Below are 21,143 nucleotides of genomic sequence, written 5' to 3' on the forward strand. Positions count from 1 at the left end.
TACATCCTGGAATACATATGAACAGCCATCCAAAAAAAAAATCATATAAGAGCAGCAAGTCAGAATTGAGCCTGAATGCCTTTGGTGTGAGCGCAGCCTTCCACTCTGATCTTGTCTGCAGCTGAACCAAACCCATGGAAGGGTTTCAGATCTGAATAAAACAACAATAGATACCAGATTCTAGCTTATTGTTCTTATTGTCATCAAAGCTGCTGTGTAGCTACAGCTTCAGCAAGCGAGAGCGAGCAAACGTGACACAATCACTGCAGGTGCAAACACTTCAGTTGCCTCTACGCCGAACACACCGCTCACTCGTTAGATAAAAACAGTGAAAATCAAATCAGCTCAACAGTAGAAAATCAACATTTAATCTACAGAGTTAGACAGGCAAGTGAAGATATGGTCGTATTTCATTTCTGATCCGAACAGGTTTTTAGGCACAGGAACATACATTTAAAAATATCATATATTATAGCATATATTATTCTATGTAGCATAAAACTTCTTTACCATAACAACATATGCATTTCATCATCGGCTGTACAAAAATACATTAAATCTTTCTCTTTCTCTGCACGTTGTGCGTAAGTGCGTGCATGTGTGTGTGTGTGTGTGTGTGTGTGTGTGTGTGTCCATGTGCAGATGTAGGTAATGTGAGTGTACAAAACATCAAGACCAGCTTCTGTCTCCGTGAAGCAGACTGATCAGGTGAATCCAGGTGAACGCTCTGATCTCTTATTGATTTTACCTCTTAAATCCACTTCAGCCATGAAGGAGAGATGGAGATGAAGGAGAAGGGAAGATTAAAGGATTTTTAAAGTGATGGAGATTGGCCTGTGTCTCTGCTAGATTGTTGGCTCCATGCTAACACTGTAGCATTCACTATGTTGAGTGATAGTGGCTCCATGTTAACAATTTAGCATACACTATGCTGAGTGATAGTAGGCAACAAGCATTATCTCAATAGTGAGAAAATGAGAACTTGAAGCAGCTCTAAAGCTAAATGGTAAGTAATCTTAATGGTAAGTAGTGTAGGAGATTGGTCAAATTTACATGAAATATGATAAAAAATAACGTACTGTTTTGAACTAGCAGGGACTACTTTCCCTGTTCACATAGGAAGTGAAGGTGGAGGCGATGGGAGACTGTGCACAGTTAAATATCACTACACAGTGGATGAATACATGAATACATGTTTGCTTACCTGAAATAGTTCCAAAAACAAACCCGGCTACATCAGCTATATTGACTCAATGGTTTCATTTTTTAAATGTGCATCTACAGGCCATATAATAAAAAAACACTAACAATATTACTATAAAATCATTCCTCTTACTTTGGGTAATGCTAGTCACCTACTAGCCTATCACTCATATGCTAAAGGGTTAGCATGGAGCACTGGAGCCAATGATCTACCAGGGACACATGGATGATTTTGGTGTCTGTGTTTTCATCACTTAATGTTGGCCAATCGGACAACAACTTGGTGTTTCTTTTAATCCTTGATACAACTGAGACGTGGATTGTGCAAAAGGAAGCACAGCTTAATATTAAGAGGTTGTTCCTAATGTTTTGTATACTCAGTGTGTGTGTCTGCCTATGTGTGTGTGTGCGTGTGTGTGTGTGTGTGTGTGTGGTCCTCTTCTTGCAGGCTTGGTTCAGCCAAAGTCGATGCGCGGCCGGTACTCCAGAACCATGGGATACGTCTGAGGGGAAAGACAGGAAAAACACAGATTCAGAGAGCGAAAACCGATCTTTCTTAACTGCTCCACACACTGAACATTACTACTGATGGGAGTCCCACATTTGACAAGCTAGCTTACCACACTGCTGCTGCACTGCTGCTCTCTAACACTAAGGGGAATCGTTTGGAAAATCCTGCATTGCTAGAGCAGGACAGATGCTAAGTGCAGGGAAATCTACAACTGCTTTTATTGTAGCGCTGAACTTTATACAAGTCATTTCATCAACAACTTCATGTATTTTCAATTACTGCTACACACATACTAAATGATGCATGCAGAAGCCATCACACACACACATACACACACACACACACACACACACACACACCAAACTCAAACCCAAAAAATTTTAACAGCCTCAAAATCCATGTGAAAAACTTTTGGCTGTCACAGACTGTCCGATCCGGTATCAAAAACTAAAGATAATGAATTTCTAAGTCATAAAAATTATTCCAACCATACGACAGTTACAGATTGTTCCTTTCAAAAGAGAGATGAATACTATACTTTCCCCCTCTGTGTTGTTCTCCCTCAGCAGTCCTGGCCAAATGGCTGCCAAATTCATTTTGAATACTTGAGAAAACATGAGGAGAGCCTGATTTATCTTAGCTTGGAAGTAACATATCCTCTTTTGATGCTGTGTAGCTGTCTGGCCAGGATAAATCAAGCACATCTCCAGTAGTTATATTTGCGACCATACTCAGCCAGACACATTTTTTAACCCAATGCTGCTGTATCTCAGCTGTCCCTATTTTTTTTTTTTCTGACAGCAAAGCCAAGAGAGAGAGAGAGAGAGAGAGAGAGAGAGAGACTGGGGCGACTCCTATTTCATCTGACTTCAAACCACAGTTTTCCTGGATTCAGACTTAAATAAATAATAAAAAAAAAACCCTTTCCATTAAACTGTCCAGGATCCTCATCCACCTGGCTCTGCTCAGCAGGGACAGGAGCCAAGCGTCTGATGCAGCAGGCTGTAAAAGAAAACAGCGGCGGGGCGGCTGCTGGCTCGCTCTGCTGAAGCTCAGCTGAAGAGTTCATTTACAAAACGCTATGAAAAACAATCATTATCTGAAATTCATCTCAGTATCTATAATATAAGGACGATCTAGTGTGTAAGAGTGTTATTTTATCATCCGAGGACTTAAGTTGCCTATTATCTTATACAAATATTATTAAAAAATCACCAAAATTTATTTTGTGCACTGTCAATAATTTTGTCCCAAAGATCTGTTATCTCTGGAGAAATACAGCATATCTCTGTTTATATTGTATTCATTTGGGATGACTGATATTTCTCCTTACTGACCCATTAGAGACTTAGAGCAGTGGTTCTCAATCTGGGGTTTGGGACCCCCCAGGGGGTCGCTGGATAGCTTTGGGGGGTCACAAGATGATTTATGTGATAAGGAAGAAACATTTCTATTATACAAATTTATTTATCATGTCTATTTTTTCAGATTTTTCTCAGATTTTTGCTTTTTTTCTTGTGAAATACTGAATAGTTTTCAACCTCTAGCCCTCCTCTGATAATTAGGTTAGGTATTGCTTTGTTTTTAGGCGTCACAAGCCAAAAACGTTGACAACCACTGAGTCAAGTGAGAAGCATGATGTACCAGACCGAGACGATCCAAGGCTCGTTTCTCCAGAGCAGAGTGTCAGAAGTTATGAGAAAACGGTCAAAATCTCACAGTGATTTTAAATGAAACTCATCTCTGTCCAGGAGTAAGTAAATGTAGAGGAAGAGGAGATCTTTATTTTGCATTCCTCTGTGGTTAGGCCGATACGGGGATCAAACCTGCGACCTTCTAGTTGCAGCACAGTCTCTTTGCCTAACCTCACATTAACCTCACGACTGACTGGTTCGAATCCCTGCTCACATGCCTGCCTCCCCTTTTACTGCTAAAACCTTTTAAAACAGTCAAGGATGGCGAGCTGCCCCTTTTCATAAAAAATTAAAAAGGGGAAAAAAAGGCCCCGTCTTTGTGTCAGAACGGCACTACAAAAGTGAGGAGTGTATCTCCTGCTTTTGTAGTCTGTCTCCTATTTCTGGCAGTGTGAGACGGAGGCTGGTGGTGCAGCGGAGGCAGCGCTGCTACAGCTGCTGTCATCTTCCAGGCTTTTTTGCATTTTGCTGCATCATGCCTCGGACAAAAAAAAAAAGCATCGGGTCCAGTCTAACCAGTCCGTCACTCTGCCTCTGTATCACACTGCAGTCTGAGCCACTTTATCACACCGCATATCTGCAGCGCTCACTGGGGAAACACTTCAATTATAGGGCACTAATACATAATGCTGTGCAGTTGTCAGCTATAGCTCTGAGGCAAATTGTTCCCATGTCAAGTTAATGAAGAAATGTCTATCGTCTGTGTGTGGTTTGACAACATACAGCACCGGAAAAACTGCAGGTGAATAAACAGAAAAAATGAGAAACAGAATTTACAGTCAAATGCCGTTCTGTATTTAAACACTGCCCAGAAAAAAAAGACCGTTTTAATGAGCTGCTTTTGTAGTACATCTCAATCAAAGCTATGGGGTATTGTGCTTAACTTCAATATATTTAAATTCACGCTTGTTAGATAAGCTCCAAAATCATCCTTGTGTCCCCAGTAGATCATTTAGCATAGACTATGTTGCAGGTCACTAGCATTATATTATCCAAAGCAACATCATACCTCCATCATACCTCCTGTCTTTCACTGTGGTGTCTTTCTTTACTGTGATGTTATTTACTTATTTTATATATTTACTGTCTTGTCTGTTAGTATGATACTGACCTGAACAAAATGAATTTCCCTTGTGGACAATAAAGAACATCTAATCTAACACCTAGATTTTAGTAATACAAAGTAGTTAGTGGTTTTTATTATTTGGTCTGCAGATTCATACATTTTAAAAAATGATATATCATTAACTGAGTACAGCTGAGTACGAAGCAAATTCAGGTCAGGCAGTCAGTCAATCAGTCAGTCAATCAGTCAGTCAGTCAGTCAGTCAATCAGTCAATCAGTCAGTCAGTCAGTCAGTCAATCAGTCAGTCAGTCAGTCAGTCAGTCAGTCAGTCAGTCAGTCAGTCAGTCAGTCAGTCAGTCAGTCAGTCAATCAGTCAGTCAGTCAGTCAGTCAGTCAGTCAGTCAGTCAATCAGTCAGTCAGTCAGTCAGTCAGTCAGTCAGTCAGTCAGTCAATCAGTCAATCAGTCAGTCAGTCAGTCAGTCAGTCAATCAGTCAGTCAATCAGTCAGTCAGTCAGTCAATCAGTCAGTCAATCAGTCAGTCAGTCAGTCAATCAGTCAGTCAGTCAGTCAGTCAGTCAGTCAGTCAGTCACCTGTCGCTTAGTGAGATGATGCACTTCGTCAGATGGCCTCTAGAGGGCGTTTTTGACTCTGAGATGCTGTTTCCCATACAGAGGCACAAAATCCAAAAGTTGGTCAGTGAATAGAAATTGATCTAAACGGATCTCTAATAATAATTCAACTCAATCCACGGAGTCTGCCGGTGTGAAAACAAAAGTGAAACTTAACATTCCACAATTTGCTCTAAACTCACCTGTGTTAGTAACGGGATTTGTAAACAGTAATTCGTCTTCTGCTGCCCCACAAACTTTAAAGGTAGGTATGGTAACATTATTATCTTGTGGTATTTAAGTAACGGAAATTTAACCGTGCTGCAGTGTTTCAGTGCATAAAGTTGAACACGCACCGTGGGTCTGTACAGGATCTCAACAAGAAAATCAGATGTGATATCCTCTTGCAATTATAGACACCTGTGCTTCTGCTATCCATTGTCGCACCGTTAGGAAGGTCTGTGCAGTTTTTAAATTATTTTGCTGTGAATTAACCAAGAAAAATAAAGGTGAGTGTCTCCTATTCACAGAAGAGTTGCCCTCTTTACTATTTTTGAATGGCTGGACGCCCAATTCCCCAGTGAGCAGCTGTCTACTGTAACACTGGAGTCAAGACAGGATACTCTCCGTCTGTGCTTCTTATTGTTTAGGATGATCCAAGAAAAACACAATCACCGTCATTTTAAAACCTCACTGGGCAGCTTCACATTTTGTTGGCCTTCTTCTTGAATCCAGCTTTCTCTGGAAAGTTTGAAAGTTTGGGATTTCTCTCTGAAGTTTCGTTTCATCGCTTACTGCGTGCCAAAATGTGACTGGACCTGACACCTGAAACCAATTTGGGCAAATAGGGCAAATCCACAGCGTCTCAATTAGGGGGAATGGGAAGATCTTCTCTGCTGCAGCTGCAATTTGTGATCCAGGCTGACGAGACAGCTGGATTTTGACTCCCTGGCGCTGCTTTAAGCTATGAACTTTCCGATCTACGAGTTTGTGACCCAGATTTGACCCGTTTCTTGCAGCATAAATATGGAAGAACTGTCGTATCTGAGCCACATGGCCTCCTGCAGTCTCTGCCTGTCCAACATGGCTGTCAGCGACCGTCTGGCATTTAGAGTGGGAGTCTGTTGTTTAGACACTTTATCTGGGCGACAGTCACGTTCAGGTCAGCAGTCTGGTATTACTGCTGTCTCTCCATCTATCTGATCCCTCCATCTGTCTCTCTCTCTCTCTCTCTCTCTCTCTCTCTCTCTCTCTCTCTCTCTCTCTCTCTCTCACTATCTACCTACACAAATGTACAGCCTGTATGTATCTGCACATACAGTATGAATGATCTGACATTTTGCACATCCTGGATTTGTGCTGCAAATTCAGATTTTCTTATCTTATCTACTGCCTATATCTCAGCTGTATATAATTTATCTTCATCCTGCATATAGTCTCATATTTCCCACTGATTTTCATACAATACCTATTGTTTATTCTGTATTTTACTTTCATTTTCTTTGCTTTGTTCTGCTGCTGCCATTTTATACTGTAAATTCATAGATTTTTACATTCATTGAAATTGTCGGTTGCAGTATGTTTAATACCCCCGATTTGCTCTATCCTTATATAGATCCTATTTATCTTTGCTGTATCCTATTATCTGCTGCTGCAACGACCTAATTTACCTACTGGATCATTAGAGTTCCATCTAATTTATCTATTTATCCATGAATCTATGGTCTCTCTCTGTCTCTCCGCTTCTCTCCTTACACCTTAATTCCTGATCTCCCTGCCCAGAGTCACTAAGTCTCTGGATTCACAATTTAGAGATGGCCAAGCGGAAGTTCACCTGTGTTGGCAGAAAATTATTAGATGTGAAACAGCCAGAGGTGTGACCAAGTCAACTTTGCTCGAGTCCCAAGTCTTGAGGCACAAGTCTCAAGTCTAAATGTAGATCACCAAGTCAAGTCCATGTCATTAATGTCAAGTCTCAAGTCTAAATGTAGAACAGCAAGTCAAGTCAGAACAAATCAAGAGTCCAGTATCAATTTAATATCTTAAAGAAAACTAAATATCTAGGACTTTTCAATGCAATATGGTTTTAATAGGATAAAAACTTGGAAAGAGCATCATGAGTTTGATTTCTATAATCAGTTTCAACTTCAATAAATTCAATCATTCCATACAAATTCAGAAAACAGAATTTAAATTCAGTCGTCTGCTGGAACAAATCTCATCACTTTCAATCTGAGTCATTTACACAAACACAAGATCTCAAGTCAAGACTTTAGAAACCTTTTCAAGTCATCAGAGTACAAGTCAGAGTCAAGTCCCAAGTCACCAGAACCCAAGTCAAGTCAAGTCTCAAGTCTTCTCTTCATGCTTCAAGTCAAGTCTCAAGCAATTAAAACTGTGACTCGAGTCCCCACTTCTGTAGTTAACAGATGAGTTTTTACTCTATCAATGTGTGTGCAATGGTTGAATCTTTTGTCCCATTGCAGTCGACTGACATCCCAAGATGCCGAGCGCAGCAGTCCTGACCGGTCTGTGTGTCTTGTAGCGGGGGTGGGGGGGGGGGGGGGTAGTGTGGAGTTGTCAGGAGGACGAGCCTGACGAATGAGTCCGTCCATATCTCCTTTCCCTCCTCTTCTCTCCTGACGCCTCCGTTCCTGAACCTCACGCTTCGTATCTCCATCTCTCTCTCTCACTCTCTCCATCTCTCCACACCGTGTCCATCCCTCCCTCCGACTCTCCACTGAGCTTGGGAGGCATGCAGAAATCCTTGGCGTGTGTTTGAACACGCTCAGAGTACCAGACAGATGGGCGGAGTTTACCACATCGGCACAGTTCAGATCATAATTCCAAACACAAAACTGGTAACACTTTATAATAAAGTTGTAAAAAATGTTCAAAACATGTTAAAAACCTTTTTTGTTCTGCACTGCCTATGCAACTTGATCTTTATTCTCTTTTTTAATTCTTTATCTATTCTCTCATCTTTCCACTTTATTATTTATTCTTATTTGGTTTTTTTTATTTATCTTATCCTGTATTTCTTATCTAATGTCTTACATACCTTGTGTAAAGCACTTTGAATTGCCTTTGTGTATGAAATGTGCTATATAAATAAACTTGCCTTGCATTGTATTAGCTAACATGAGTTAATGCATTACTTAATGGTGAACAAATTAATAACTTTCTTCATGTTAACTAAGTAAATAACAAATGCATTTGTAAAAGCTGTAATTAAACTCTTTATGGCCGACCTGTCTCAGTTTTGAAACCATTAATGAAGGATGAAGATCTTTTAAGGGGGTTGTGATGAGGACAGTTTTGGGCGTCCTTTATTAAATATTAAATGTTAGTAAATGTTTTTTTAATGGAAGAGGAAGTTCCAAACTGAGACAGGTCGGTCATAAATAGGTCATGAGGTTAGGGTTAGAAAGTGTTGCCCAAAAACCAAATACCATATACCAAAATGACTTTCTGTCCCTCATTGTATCGTCCTGTGTGCCAAACCCCACCCATCTGGTACTCCCAACATGTTAAAACAAACACTACTATTTGCAGATGCTGGCCCAGGTCTGACAGCAGGACTTAAAAACACCTGATAGCCTCTGTGTGGTGTTCGGTTTGGGTTGCAGACCTTTTCTGGAGAGTCTCCACATTAAAATAGCACAAGCCTTTTTTTAATAACTGAAGTATGATTTGGACAGGATTACTTGTCAGCGCAATAGCAGTGTTCAAACTATCTGAGCGATTTGTTTTACTGATGTTTATGTGTGTGTGTATCCAGAAGACCTTTCCTACAGGATAAAGGATCTCTGATTTCCCTCAAATCGCTGCAAAGATGCAAACAGGCTATGGAAGCTCCTTCCATTCTGATTGGTCGCCCGTTTGCTTTCTCCGCCCCTTTTGTATGAAATGGATAATTTTATTTTTTTTTATATAATTTTATGGATAGTTTTATATTATGTAAATTACCTTTATTATTATTTGTTTTTATCTTATTACCTCTTCTCTTTATTATCTTCTGCACTTATTTTTCCCTGGTACTGTTCTGCCAGTTGCTGCTGTGGCACCTGAATTTCCCCAAGGAGATTAATAAAGTGATATCTTATCTTATCTTATCTTATCTTATCTTATAAAGGGTTTTTCTCTTGCATATGAAACCTGGTAGAGGTTGTATTCACACAGGACTCATGTTACATTCAGACTAACCCTCACCTGCCACAGTATGTGTTTTGTGAAACACAATCATACAAGATCATGAAATTCCCGACTATCTGGCGCCCCGGACTCAGCTGTATGAGGTCAGGATTGTCAGGATTGTCAGGATTTGTCACTTCCTGATTTAGCGAAGCAGAACTTGAAGGTCTGTGCTGAAAATGCATCAAAACTTTATTTTCTTTTTTCTCTGCTGCCTCTGTCCTTCATGACAGCAGGAAGACAAATCGAGCGTCTGGAGGAAGAAGAAAAACTAAATTCTGCACCAAAAACAAATTACAGCTGAAATTTCTCCACTCCTCCCCTCTCCACTCCTCCCCTCTCCTCCTCTCCTCCTCTCCTCTCTCCCATCATCCCATCACTGCTTTTCTATACCCTCCTCTCCTTTCTGTTCCTCTCTCCTCTTTCTGTTCCTCCTCCTCTACTCTCCTTTCTTACCTCGTCTCATCCACTCGTTTCCTTCCCTCCCCTCGTCTCTCCCCTCCTCTCCTTTCACCTCATCTCCTCTCTCCCCCTCCTCCTCTCACCTTCTCTCCATTTTTCTCTCCTCTCTCCCATCATCTTTTCTATTCTTTTTGTTTACCGACCGCCCCTTTTTCTCCTGACTCCTCTCCTGTCCTTTTACCTCCTGTTCTCCTCTCTCATCTCATCCCTTCACTCCATTATCTTCTTCTCTCATTCTCCTCCTGTTCCTCTTCCTCCTCCCCTCTCTTCCCCCTCTACTCCTCTACCCATCCTTCTCTTCCTCCCCTCCTCCTTGTCTTGATCTCTTCCTCCTCTTTCTGCCCCTTTCTTCCCCCTCCTACTCCTCCTCCTCCCCCTTTACTCCTCCACCCATCATCCTCTTCCTCCTCTCCTCCTTGTCTCACTCTCTTCCTCCTCCTCCTCCTCCTCCTCCTCCTCCCCCTCTTCTCTTCTTCCTCCTCCTCCCCCTCTCCTCTTCCTCTTCTCATCTCCTTGTCCCCTTCCTCTTCTCCTCTTACCTCCTCCTCTCCTCTTCTTCCCCTTTTCTCTTCCCCATCCTCCTCCTCCTCTTCTCCTCTCCTCCTCCCCCTCCTCTTCTCCTTTTACCTCCTCCTCTCCTCTCGCTCTTGTTTCATTCAATTTTTCCTTTATGTTCTCCTCCGCCTCTCCTCTTCCTCTTCTCTTTCTCCTCCTCTTCCTCCTCCCCTTCACCATTCTTCTTCCTACCCCTCTCTTCCTTCTCCTTCTCCCCCTCTCTTCCTCTCGTCCATCTCCGATCATCCTCCTCCTCCTTTCCTCCCCTCTCCTCTTCCTCCTCTCCCACTTCTCCTCCCCCTCTCCTCTTCTCTTTTTACCTCCTCCTCTCCTCTCCTATCACCCTTGTTTTATTCACTTTTTTCCTTTATCTTCTCCTCCCCTTCTCCTCTTCCTCTCCTCCTTGTCTCGCTCTCTTCCTCCTTCTCTCCTCCTCCTCCCCCTCTCTCCTCTTCCTCCCCCTCTCTTCTTCCCCTCCTCTCCTCCTCCTCTCCTGGTATGTGATGCCTCCTGCAGTGTCAGCTGTCTGCGCTCCTCAGGCGCCGTCCACAAGTGGACCGGACCTTTCATTAACTCATCTTTCATGTAAATACACACACACACACACACACACACACACACACACACACACACACACACACACGTCCATGACTGGTACAGGTCAGAGTAAACAGATAAACATACACAGTGATGGCCAGGCATAAGAATGCAGACATGCGTTCACACACACACACACACACACACACACACACACACACACACACACACACACACACACGTCAGCGAAAACATACACAGACAGAAATATACATGGAGATGTGCGAGCAGAAAGAGACACACACTCACTCATCACCCACACACCAATACAGGCAATTACATACACTTCAAGGGCATGGACACACACACACACACACACACATACACACACACACACACACACACACACACACACACACACGCTGGCCGTTGGCCCAGTGAACCAGAGAGTGTGCTGGTGACCCTGGAGCCTGGGGCTGTCACGTTCCAGCTAAAATCAGGCCAACTCCTACTGTGAGAGAGTGTGTGTGTGTGTGTGCATGTGTGTGTGTGTGTGTGTGTGTGTGTGTATGTGTGTGTGTGTGTGTGTGTGTGTGTGCCTGCATGCCCATAATGTGTGTATACGCGTGCACCTGCGTCCATGCGTGGGCGATGAGTGATGATGAGCACAAAATGTGTGTGCTCGTGTGTGTGTGTGTGTGTGTGTGTGTGTGTGTGTGTGTGTGTGTGTGTGATATGCTCTCATCCCCCAGGCTGGCCACCATACATAGAAGTAATGGGTTTGTATCTGAGGAAGCTCAGTCAGACCAAACATCCTATATATAGTAACTGTGTTTACACTCGCCTCTCTGACCCTATTTAGATCTGCTACATTTAACCCCTTTTCAACCAGACAACTGTGGTGTTTTTTTTGGTATTTTGGTACTTAATATTTTTGGTTATTAAAGGTCCCATATTCTCCACTCTCCAGCAGTGGTGGAAGAAGTACTGAGATCTTTTCCTTCAGTAAAAGTAGCAATACAACAATGTAAAGATACTCCATTACAAGTAAAAGTCCTGCATTCAAAATCTTACTTAAGTAAAAGTACAGAAGTATTGGCAGCAAAATGTACTTAGAGTATCAAAGTAAACGTACTCATTATGCAAACTGTCCCCATTTAGAGAGTTATATTTTTCATAAATTATTGGAATATTAATACTGATTTATTGACATACATGTACATGTAAGCAGGGAAGCAACGGGGCTGATGGGAAATGTAGTCTTAATGTGGAGAAACTCTAGCACTAACAATACCACTGGTGTGAGATAGAGGAGAACAATCAGCTCCAACATGAACTCATTGGTTTACAGTAATTATACCAAGATATCACAATCAATTTGCCGATCAAATGTTGATGTTTAAAAATGCTACACATTGAACCTTTAGGTATGAGAAAATGAGAATAAAATTGTCTTTGAAACATTTTTGCACTTGCATCGACCTTAAAAATCCACCACTAAGCAAAATAAAATAAAATCAAACTTCAAAATAAAGGAAACAACAACAACAACAACAGCGGAAGAAAAACTATGTTGAGAAAAGTTTTGGTGGAATTCCCCCTTTAAAGCACCTGGATCATGACAGATAATACAAGCCTTGATTCTTGGATTAGATATGAAAACCTTCTTCCTGCACACACCCACACACACACACACACACAAACGTCCCTGCACCTTTGCTTCTACACATGTATATGCAAACACACACACACACACACACACACACACACAGCAGACGGGAAGTGAGAGCAGCAGCCTTACGTTGTCTCCATGCAGCCTCCAGCGCGTCATGTAGATGAACTCCAGAGTGTGATCTCTCCCCATGATCTCTCCGTTACACAGCACATCCAGCTGCTCAGCATGGGAATATAAAAAAAAAAACTGTCATTTACAGAGCCATAACAAACTGGAATAATTTACCTCTTAATATCCGCCTAATAAAAAAAATAAATCATCCTTCAAAAAGATTATACAGAGGCATTTATTTATTGGCATGCAGATGACAGACTGAATAGTAGGAGGTATCACTCTGTACCAGATTTCAATATTCGTGTTCTTCTCATTCTTTAAATATTATCTATATATTGATTTTTAATTAGTATTCTAAATTCTAAACCTAAATGTACATTCAGTGTTGACTGGCTTTGAATTGTATAAGAATGTTTTTTTTTTATTTCATATCAATGTAAGCTTGCATTTTTTTTTTTATATTAATGTATATTGATGTAATTTAGTGTATATTAATGTAATTTAATGTTTATCATGTAATGTGTTATGTACAGTATGACAGGTGTGGACCCCAGGAAGATTGGCTGATTGCCATGGCAGCAGCTAATGGGGATCCTTTAAATAAACAAATAAACAAACACAAACTTCACTTTACTGTACAGTCTGTACTGTCATGCCTGTCTCTGATGATGGAGGCACTCTGTGTTCACTTCACTTATTACTGGTGATACATTTCATCTCACCGCTGTGTCCTGTATGACACAGTGGAGTTGTATTCTTTAACCAAAATAAAAAATGCATTGTATTTTGCTGATTTATAAAGCTCTGCTAGGGAAATTACCCCACTATCTCTCTTCTTTAATCACATTTAAATCCAGAAATTATGGAACTATTAGTAGCTATTAGATATTTTAGATAGGTATTTAACCTTCATTGTTCTTGTGTCATGTGACCCTGGTGAAGGCATTTTGCTGAAACACGTTGGTTTTTACTGCATCAATTAAAGTTTTTTTTAAAGAGCATCCATCTGCCTCCACAGAGCAGCCGATCTTTTTCCTTTTCTAGTCATTTCCAGTTGATGCACCTTGGTTTAAAGACAAAGCGACAGTTCCTCGTCTTGTAATCCAGTAACTATGGAACTAAATCTTTGGATTATTTACTCTTAAATATCCCATATGTAAATACCAAGCTTGACAAAACTGTTTTTGGTTACAGTGCCACTTATAAATGGAATGATTTGCAAAATTCTTTTAAATTAGAATCCTTTGTGTCTTTAGAAGTTTTTAAATTCTTCTTCCCTGTCGGCCCCGCCACTGGCTCCATCATTACAAACGCAGGTTGCACGGCCGAGTTTTGTTCAAACCCACAGAACTTTATTTTAAATTCTAGTCAAGATAACAAGTTTTCCAAAGACACCAAATGTGTCATGCTACATACAGGGAAATGTGTATATAATGATGCACAAACATCTAGATTTTTTTCATTTGATGTGATGGTGCAGCCGTAAAAACATGCCGTCTTGTATTTGAATATTTCATTCAATATAAGCAGCTAGAGCTTCAAGAAAGAGTTGGAACAGCAGATACAGAATATGGATGTGTCACTGTTGTTAGGATATATATATATATATTTTTTTTTTACTTTGAAGCTACTTAAGGGGAAATTTGACTGTAACTGTTTCCTCTGATCTGTCTTTGTTTTCTGATTGTCAGCTGTGTGGTGAATTATTAATCTATACAAGACATTTGAGATAGTTGTAGTCTATTTAAAAGCCCAACCAGGGACTAGGGTTGGAAATTATATTTACTACAAACTCCATGTGCACACATCTTTTATATTTCAGTTGTGAAGTAATTATATTAACTGCATTGTCCCTATCAGATAAACTACTAAATATAATAAAAAAAACTGTAATTGTGTGTCTTTTTTATAACTCTATTGTTGTTCGCAGGTCTCTCCTGAAAGAGAGAACTTGATCTCAGTGAGACTTCCTGCTTAAATAAAAGAATAATAATGAGTTTCATTTAGCTTCTTTCCACAGTGATAAAACATAGAAGCAAAATGACAAAAAAAAACAAAAAACAGAAAAGACACAACTTAATTGAATAATAATAGAGTGGAAACGACAACATGGTGGAAAATGGATGAAACAAGAAGAAGATCCATAAAACGAGAAGGGAAATGAAGATAAAAGTTATAACAGCCCTAATGCAGGAAATGAAATCATAAGGGAAGTAAGTGCGGTATTGTGTGGGAGGTTGTGTGTGTGTGTGTGTGTGTGTGTGTGTGAGAGAGAGAGAGAGAGAGAGAGAGACAGCGTGGTTTACCAATTTTTAGCTCAGTGTGCGACAGGCTGGGCTCAACTCACTTTCAGTTCAGTCCTATGATAAGACCGGCCTGTGATAACGATAACTGTGATGTAATATTAATGAGCGGCCGGCCTCATGGACGCCGGCCGCTCCAGTCGGAGGTGATTGTGAACCTTGTTGAGTTTGACATTATCTCTCCTCATGACGGATGAACCGCTCGGTTTTTTTTCTCAGTCTGACTGTTTCTGATCCTAATAAGAGCCGCTCACTTCGCTTTTTCAGACTTTATCTTTAAAAGTCAGTGAAGTCTGCTTGTTGCCTTATAAGAGCTGCAGTTTGGTTTTGCTGACCTTGTATTTTCTTCAAGTCAATTCCTTAACATCTTGGGTACGGGAGGGGATTAGGGTCACATGTGAAAAATGACTTTAAGCCGGTGTCTGTTGCCCAGTTCATCTCTATTGGCTCGGCGCCTTATTTTGTTTAATTGGAGATCTACTACGATCTAATTGATTGACAATCTCAATCCCAATTTTTTTTTTTTCTCATTGTTGTTTTTATTTTCTCTATATCTTGTAGATGTCGTTTGTGGTCTCGTCGATTGTGTGTTTTTGCATTTAAAAAGCCAATAAAAATATTTGAATAATAAAAAATGACTTTAAACTTCTGAAATTAATCTCAGAACTCAAATACATTTTTCCCATGTGGCTCTAATCTCCTTCTGTACATAGGAAACAAACCGTCTGGATTTTCTTACTTACTCAACAGTTAATTTAATTCTATTCTTTAACTCATACTAGCTGTAAGTTTGAGTTTTGCCTTCTTACCTTATCATTTCTAAACTGTTATTCTGACTCATAAAAGCCTGGCAGTTTGGTTTTTGCTTTCTTATTTGCATCTTGTTATGATCTCAGCAGGTCAGGTTTCATCACAGTTTCTGAACTGGAGGATTGACTCTGTGTTTTTTTACCACATCACAGCTGCACAATTTGTTATTTCCAGGTCTAATATTTTCTGTTATTTTGAGTTCCACGAGAGCCGGGCAGTTTGAATTTTGTGTTTGTAAATTAGAGTTTTGAGTCTGTTCCGTACCTCATAAGAGCTGGGCAGCTTGAGCTTAAGACTGAGGAACTTCTTAATGGTTCCCACGGTGACACGACTGGAGCAGCGGATGAACCTCTTCATCAGGTCCTGATTGGACAAGAGACATATTCTATTACATCCTGATTGGAGGAGAAATACATTCTTTTACATCCTGATTGGACAAGAGACATATTCTATTACATCCTGATTGGAGGAGAGACATATTCTATTACATCCTGATTGGAGGAGAAATATATCCTTTTACATCCTGATTGGACGAGAGACATATTCTATTACATCCCGATTGGAGGAGAAATATATTCTTTTACATCCTGATTGGACAAGACACATATTCTAAAACATCCTGATTGGGCGAGGGACATAGTGTTCTATTACATCTTGATTGGAGGAGAAATATATCCTTTTACATCCTGATTGGATGACAGGCATATTCTATTACATCCCGATTGGAGGAGAAATATATCCTTTTACATCCTGATTGGATGACAGGCATATTCTATTACATCCCGATTGGAGGAGAAATATATCCTTTTACATCCTGATTGGACAAGAGACATATTCTATTACATCATAATTAGGCAAAAGACATGAGTCCATTAACATTTGGCATTAAAGTCAAACTGCAGCTAGAAGATAAATCAAGATTTAAAAAAAAAAATAATAATTAACCTCAAAACAATTTTCCCACCCAAAGAAAAGGTAAAGAAAAACAAAAATTCAAAGTGTCCCTCTTAAATAATTCTATGATGCTTCACAAGGTGTTTTATTTATCACGGTTTATTGATTATTTGGAAAGAACTCAGCAGCTCTAGCTTGAAAAGTCCTGCGTAAATAAAGTTATCAGTATCAGTATTGTTAAAATACATTAGAATACACACACAGACCGTGACGGTGTTCTCCCCCGCCTGTCCGGTGTTGCGGAGGCAGTCCAGACAGATGGCGATCTGCGGGTCGCTCCTGTGGTAGTCGTCATCATCATCTTCGCCCCCGCCGCCATCATCATCATCACCGCCGCCGTCACCGCCCGCATCTGGCAACCCAAACCTCTGACACCTCAGGCTCTCTCCTGTGGTGAGAGACAAACGCTCCAGTCACAGGTTTAATTACCTGATGCATGAAGAGAAGACCTGAGACTGGACTTGACTTGACTTGGGTTCTGGTGACTTGGGACTTGACTCTGACTTGTACTCTGATGACTTGAAAAGGTTTCTAAAGTCTTGACTTGAGATCTTGTGTTTGTGTAAATGACTTAGATTGAAAGTGATGAGATTTGTTCCAGCAGACGACTGAATTTAAATTCTGTTTTCTGAATTTGTATGGAATGATTGAATTTATTGAAGTTGAAACTGATTATAGAAATCAAAATCATGATGCTCTTACCAAGTTTTTATCCTATTAAAACCATATTGCATTGAAAAGTCCTAGATATTTAGTTTTCTTTAAGATATTAAATTGATACTGGACTCTTGATTTGTTCTGACTTGACTTGCTGTTCTACATTTAGACTTGAGACTTGACATTAATGACATGGACTTGACTTGGTAATCTACATTTAGACTTGAGACTTGACTTGAGACTTGTGCCTCAAGACTTGAGACTGACTTGGGAAGAGAAGAAGAAGAAGAAGAAGGAGCAGAAAAATAACTAAACTACTAATGAAATTACTGAAAGCTCGACTTGCACAGGATTAGTATTATCAGAGGACCACAGTCTGGTAAGTAATGTATGCTGGAGGTTTTTATTTAAAAAAATTATAGAAAAGCTCCACACAGACGATCTGCAGTTATTCCAGATCACAGGACGCCCTCAGGTAATATCAGTACCTTGTGAATACGGCTTTAGTTAACATAGTAATTCTATTATAAGTTTATCACAAATATTATACTTTTCCTATCACATTGCTACATCACAATGCCCCTTACATTTCCCCTTTATAATGAAATAACACAGACATTTCGAGGTGTTGTTTTACCTTGGCCGTTTTGTCTGGGCTGGTTCTTCTTCCAGAATTCAGCTTCCTGCTGTTCCTCCTCTAGTTCACATCAGACAGCAGATCAACAGGAGACAGTGTTAACATGTAGCACACAGTAACACACAGTATAACACACAACAGCCTGTTTCTATTGTCACTGGTATCTATTGTCAGGGTGCTGCAGTGATGCTGAAGCTCAAGAAACGGTGAGAAACATTTCGCATTCAGATTCAGATTCAGAAAACTTTACTGTCACAAGCATGAGAGAAAATTATCTTTGATGTGACTCTATACTATAAAAAAGACATATAACCACATGAAAAACAAATAAACAGACATAAGATTAGAGGTAAAAGAGTAAAAGTGGCAATATTTTTGAAGTTTGGTTCATCAGAAGTGTCTATTCTCTCTCTAACTCTTTATTATAGCTTAATTTATCCGTACCTCATATATTGCAATATCATTCGGGGAGCTACTTATCCCACCCACCTTCATAAGCTTTATATTTAGCAAAAAAAGTTTTGCAGAATTGCCACTGCTGACCACTCCGCCCCTCTCTTCAATCAGCTCAAGATCCTATCAGTTTTTAACCAAACTTGTGTTTTTATTTTCAAAATTTTGCATCAGCCTGCTTCGCTTCCCTTGCCTTGTAAAGCATTTTTCCAGCCGAACGGTGATGTTCACAACTTTAATACGAGACATGCCAAATGGTTTATACACCTCCCACTGTTCTGTACTGGACTCTGTCAGTTCTCTATTAGATACAGGGGGGCTCAGCTATGGAACAGTTATATTCAAATCGCATTTCAGTCTACTTCTCTCAAGAATTTCAAATATAGGCTAAGGACCTGTCTAATGAACCAAACTTAACTATCCGAACTGATCATATCTGACTATCTATCTTTGACTATCTTTCTCTCTCTCTCTCTTTTGTAAGGAGCTGACTTGACTTGCAGTACTTCCTCCTAACCTATCCCTATTATTATACTATTCCTATTATTTTTCTCCATGTTTATGTTTATTGTATGCACCTTCATACCAAGGTTAAATTCCCTGTACTGTGAAAACTTACTTGGCAATAAACCTGATTCTGATTCTGATTCTGATTCTGAGTTGTCTGAACACAAGTGTGCTTCAGTACGTGCGCGCTCACACTCACGTGCACGCGCACACGCTCACGTATGCACACACACACACTCACACACACGCCAAAGCACCCACACCCTCATTACATCATTTTTTATTATTTTATGTCTTTGCTTGTTTTAATCCTGCCTACTTTATGTTTGCTTTTTGAACTTATGGTTGCTTGTTTGCTTATTTTTGTTGGATTACATGACTTTTGTATTTGCTCACAATGCGTATTGAGGTGAGATTCCTTCTATAAGCCTCTAAGGGTTTTCTAAATCTCACCTGCACAATTTGCTTCTTCTCTTTTGTTGTTGTGTTTTTGCTGCTTTGTTTTATTGTGCAAATAAATAAATAAATAAAAAATAAAAAATATGCAAATATGTGAACTTTCTGTTACAGGATGCTCACTGTCACCACTAGGTCACGCTGCCAAAAAAACTGGATTTCCCATTGATTTCCATGTACAGAATAAAATAAATCTTTGCTTTTTCCCATGTGAAATAGTAATCAACAGAAAAAGTTACATTGCCACAAGCTAGCTTGATTTTAATGTAGCATGCTAACAAACTGTCTTGAGGCTTGGTGACACGTGTCTGGTGAAGGAAAACAACCAAACTAAACTTCAAAAAGTCAATGAATCCTTTCAGCAGAATTCATGCGAGGCTGGTTTTACACCTCTTGGCCCGGCAGCTCTAGCCTCACAAAAATATATGACGTTTTTTTTTCCATCTTGCTGCTGCCAGAGCGCTGCGTGTCGGAGGAGATGAAGTGCGGAGTCGTAAAATTAAAGTGCCATCACCGCTCCGGTCAGACATGTGGACTTGGCTCCTGGTTGGCCCTGCTGTCCAGAACGCTCCATATATCTTCCTCTCTTTTCAAAATGTTAAGCCTCTAAAAACCATAATAATGTGATACTGACAATACAATGCTTTATTGATTTATTGATCCCTGTAGGAAAATTCTATTTTCTCTACCCCCCAGAGGTCAGAGGTCAGGGATTCAGTGCCTTGATCAAGGGTATGTTAATGTAGATTAACAAGTCAAGTCCATGTCATTAATGTCAAGTCTCAAGTCTAAATGTAGAACAGCAAGTCAAGTCAGAACAAATCAAGAGTCCAGTATCAATTTAATATCTTAAAGAAAACTAAATATCTAGGACTTTTCAATGCAATATGGTTTTAATAGGATAAAAACTTGGTAAGAGCATCATGAGTTTGATTTCTATAATCAGTTTCAACTTCAATAAATTCAATCATTCCATACAAATTCAGAAAACAGAATTTAAATTCAGTCGTCTGCTGGAACAAATCTCATCACTTTCAATCTAAGTCATTTACACAAACACAAGATCTCAAGTCAAGACTTTAGAAACCTTTTCAAGTCATCAGAGTACAAGTCAGAGTCAAGTCTCAGGTCTTCTCTTCATGCATCAAGTCAAGTCTCAAGCAATTAAAACTGTGATTCGAGTCCAAGTCATGTGACATATTTGCATCCTCCAATGAGTAATCATACAATTAAGTGAGAACTGATAGGAGCATCTGGAAAACTCACTTTCTCTGAGTCCTGGAACCAGCTTGAAAATGATTTCCTCCAGAGTGTTGTCCAACCTGAGGACAGAGGAGAGAGAAGGAGAGAAGGAGGAGGGGGAGGAGGAGGAGGAGGAGGAGGAGGAGAGGAAGGAAGAGAAGAAGAGGAGGGGGAAGGGGAGGTGGTGAAGGAGGAGGAAGAAAAAGAGGAGGTGGAGGAAAAGCAAGAAAAGGGGGAAGAGGAAAGGGAGGTGGTGAGGGAGGAGGAAGCAGAAGAGGAGGACAGGGGAGATGATGAGGGAGGAAGAGGAGGAGGAAGAGGTGAAAGAGAAAGAGGAGGAAGAGGAAGAAAAGGGGGAGGTGGTGAATGAGCAGGAGTTGAAGGAGGATAAGGAAAAAGAGAAGGACGAGGAAAAGGATGGAGAGGAGAAGCAAGTAAAGGATGAAAGGGAGGTGATGAAGGAAGAGGAGGAAGAGGATGTGGAGGAGACGCAAGAAAAGG

At 40.3% G+C, this 21,143-nt stretch overlaps 1 protein-coding gene across 2 annotated transcripts in view; it reads right to left on the minus strand.

The window, feature by feature from the left end:
* Positions 1–378: 378 nt before the first annotated feature.
* LOC139660496 (polycomb group RING finger protein 5-A-like) overlaps positions 379–21,143 on the minus strand; it is a 34,170-nt gene continuing 13,405 nt past the window's right edge. Inside the window, exons 4-9 of one of the 2 annotated variants that reach the window (XM_071538656.1) lie at positions 20,667–20,722; positions 17,985–18,044; positions 16,897–17,078; positions 16,001–16,099; positions 12,636–12,725; positions 379–1,706 (exon numbers count right to left, since the gene is read on the minus strand). In XM_071538656.1, the coding sequence (XP_071394757.1) occupies positions 1,659–1,706; positions 12,636–12,725; positions 16,001–16,099; positions 16,897–17,078; positions 17,985–18,044; positions 20,667–20,722 (535 nt within the window). In that variant the 3' untranslated portion in view covers positions 379–1,658. Of the gene's footprint in view, positions 1,707–12,635; positions 12,726–16,000; positions 16,100–16,890; positions 17,079–17,984; positions 18,045–20,666; positions 20,723–21,143 lie in introns of both variants that reach the window. The other variant, XM_071538655.1, reaches the window with a different exon arrangement.

The sequence above is a fragment of the Centroberyx affinis genome, unplaced genomic scaffold (assembly GCF_046629955.1).
Source record: "Centroberyx affinis isolate AG114_WGS23_722 - 3 ecotype Tasmania unplaced genomic scaffold, CSIRO-AGI_Caff_v1 ptg003324l_1, whole genome shotgun sequence".
Taxonomy (NCBI): Eukaryota; Metazoa; Chordata; class Actinopteri; order Beryciformes; family Berycidae; genus Centroberyx; species Centroberyx affinis.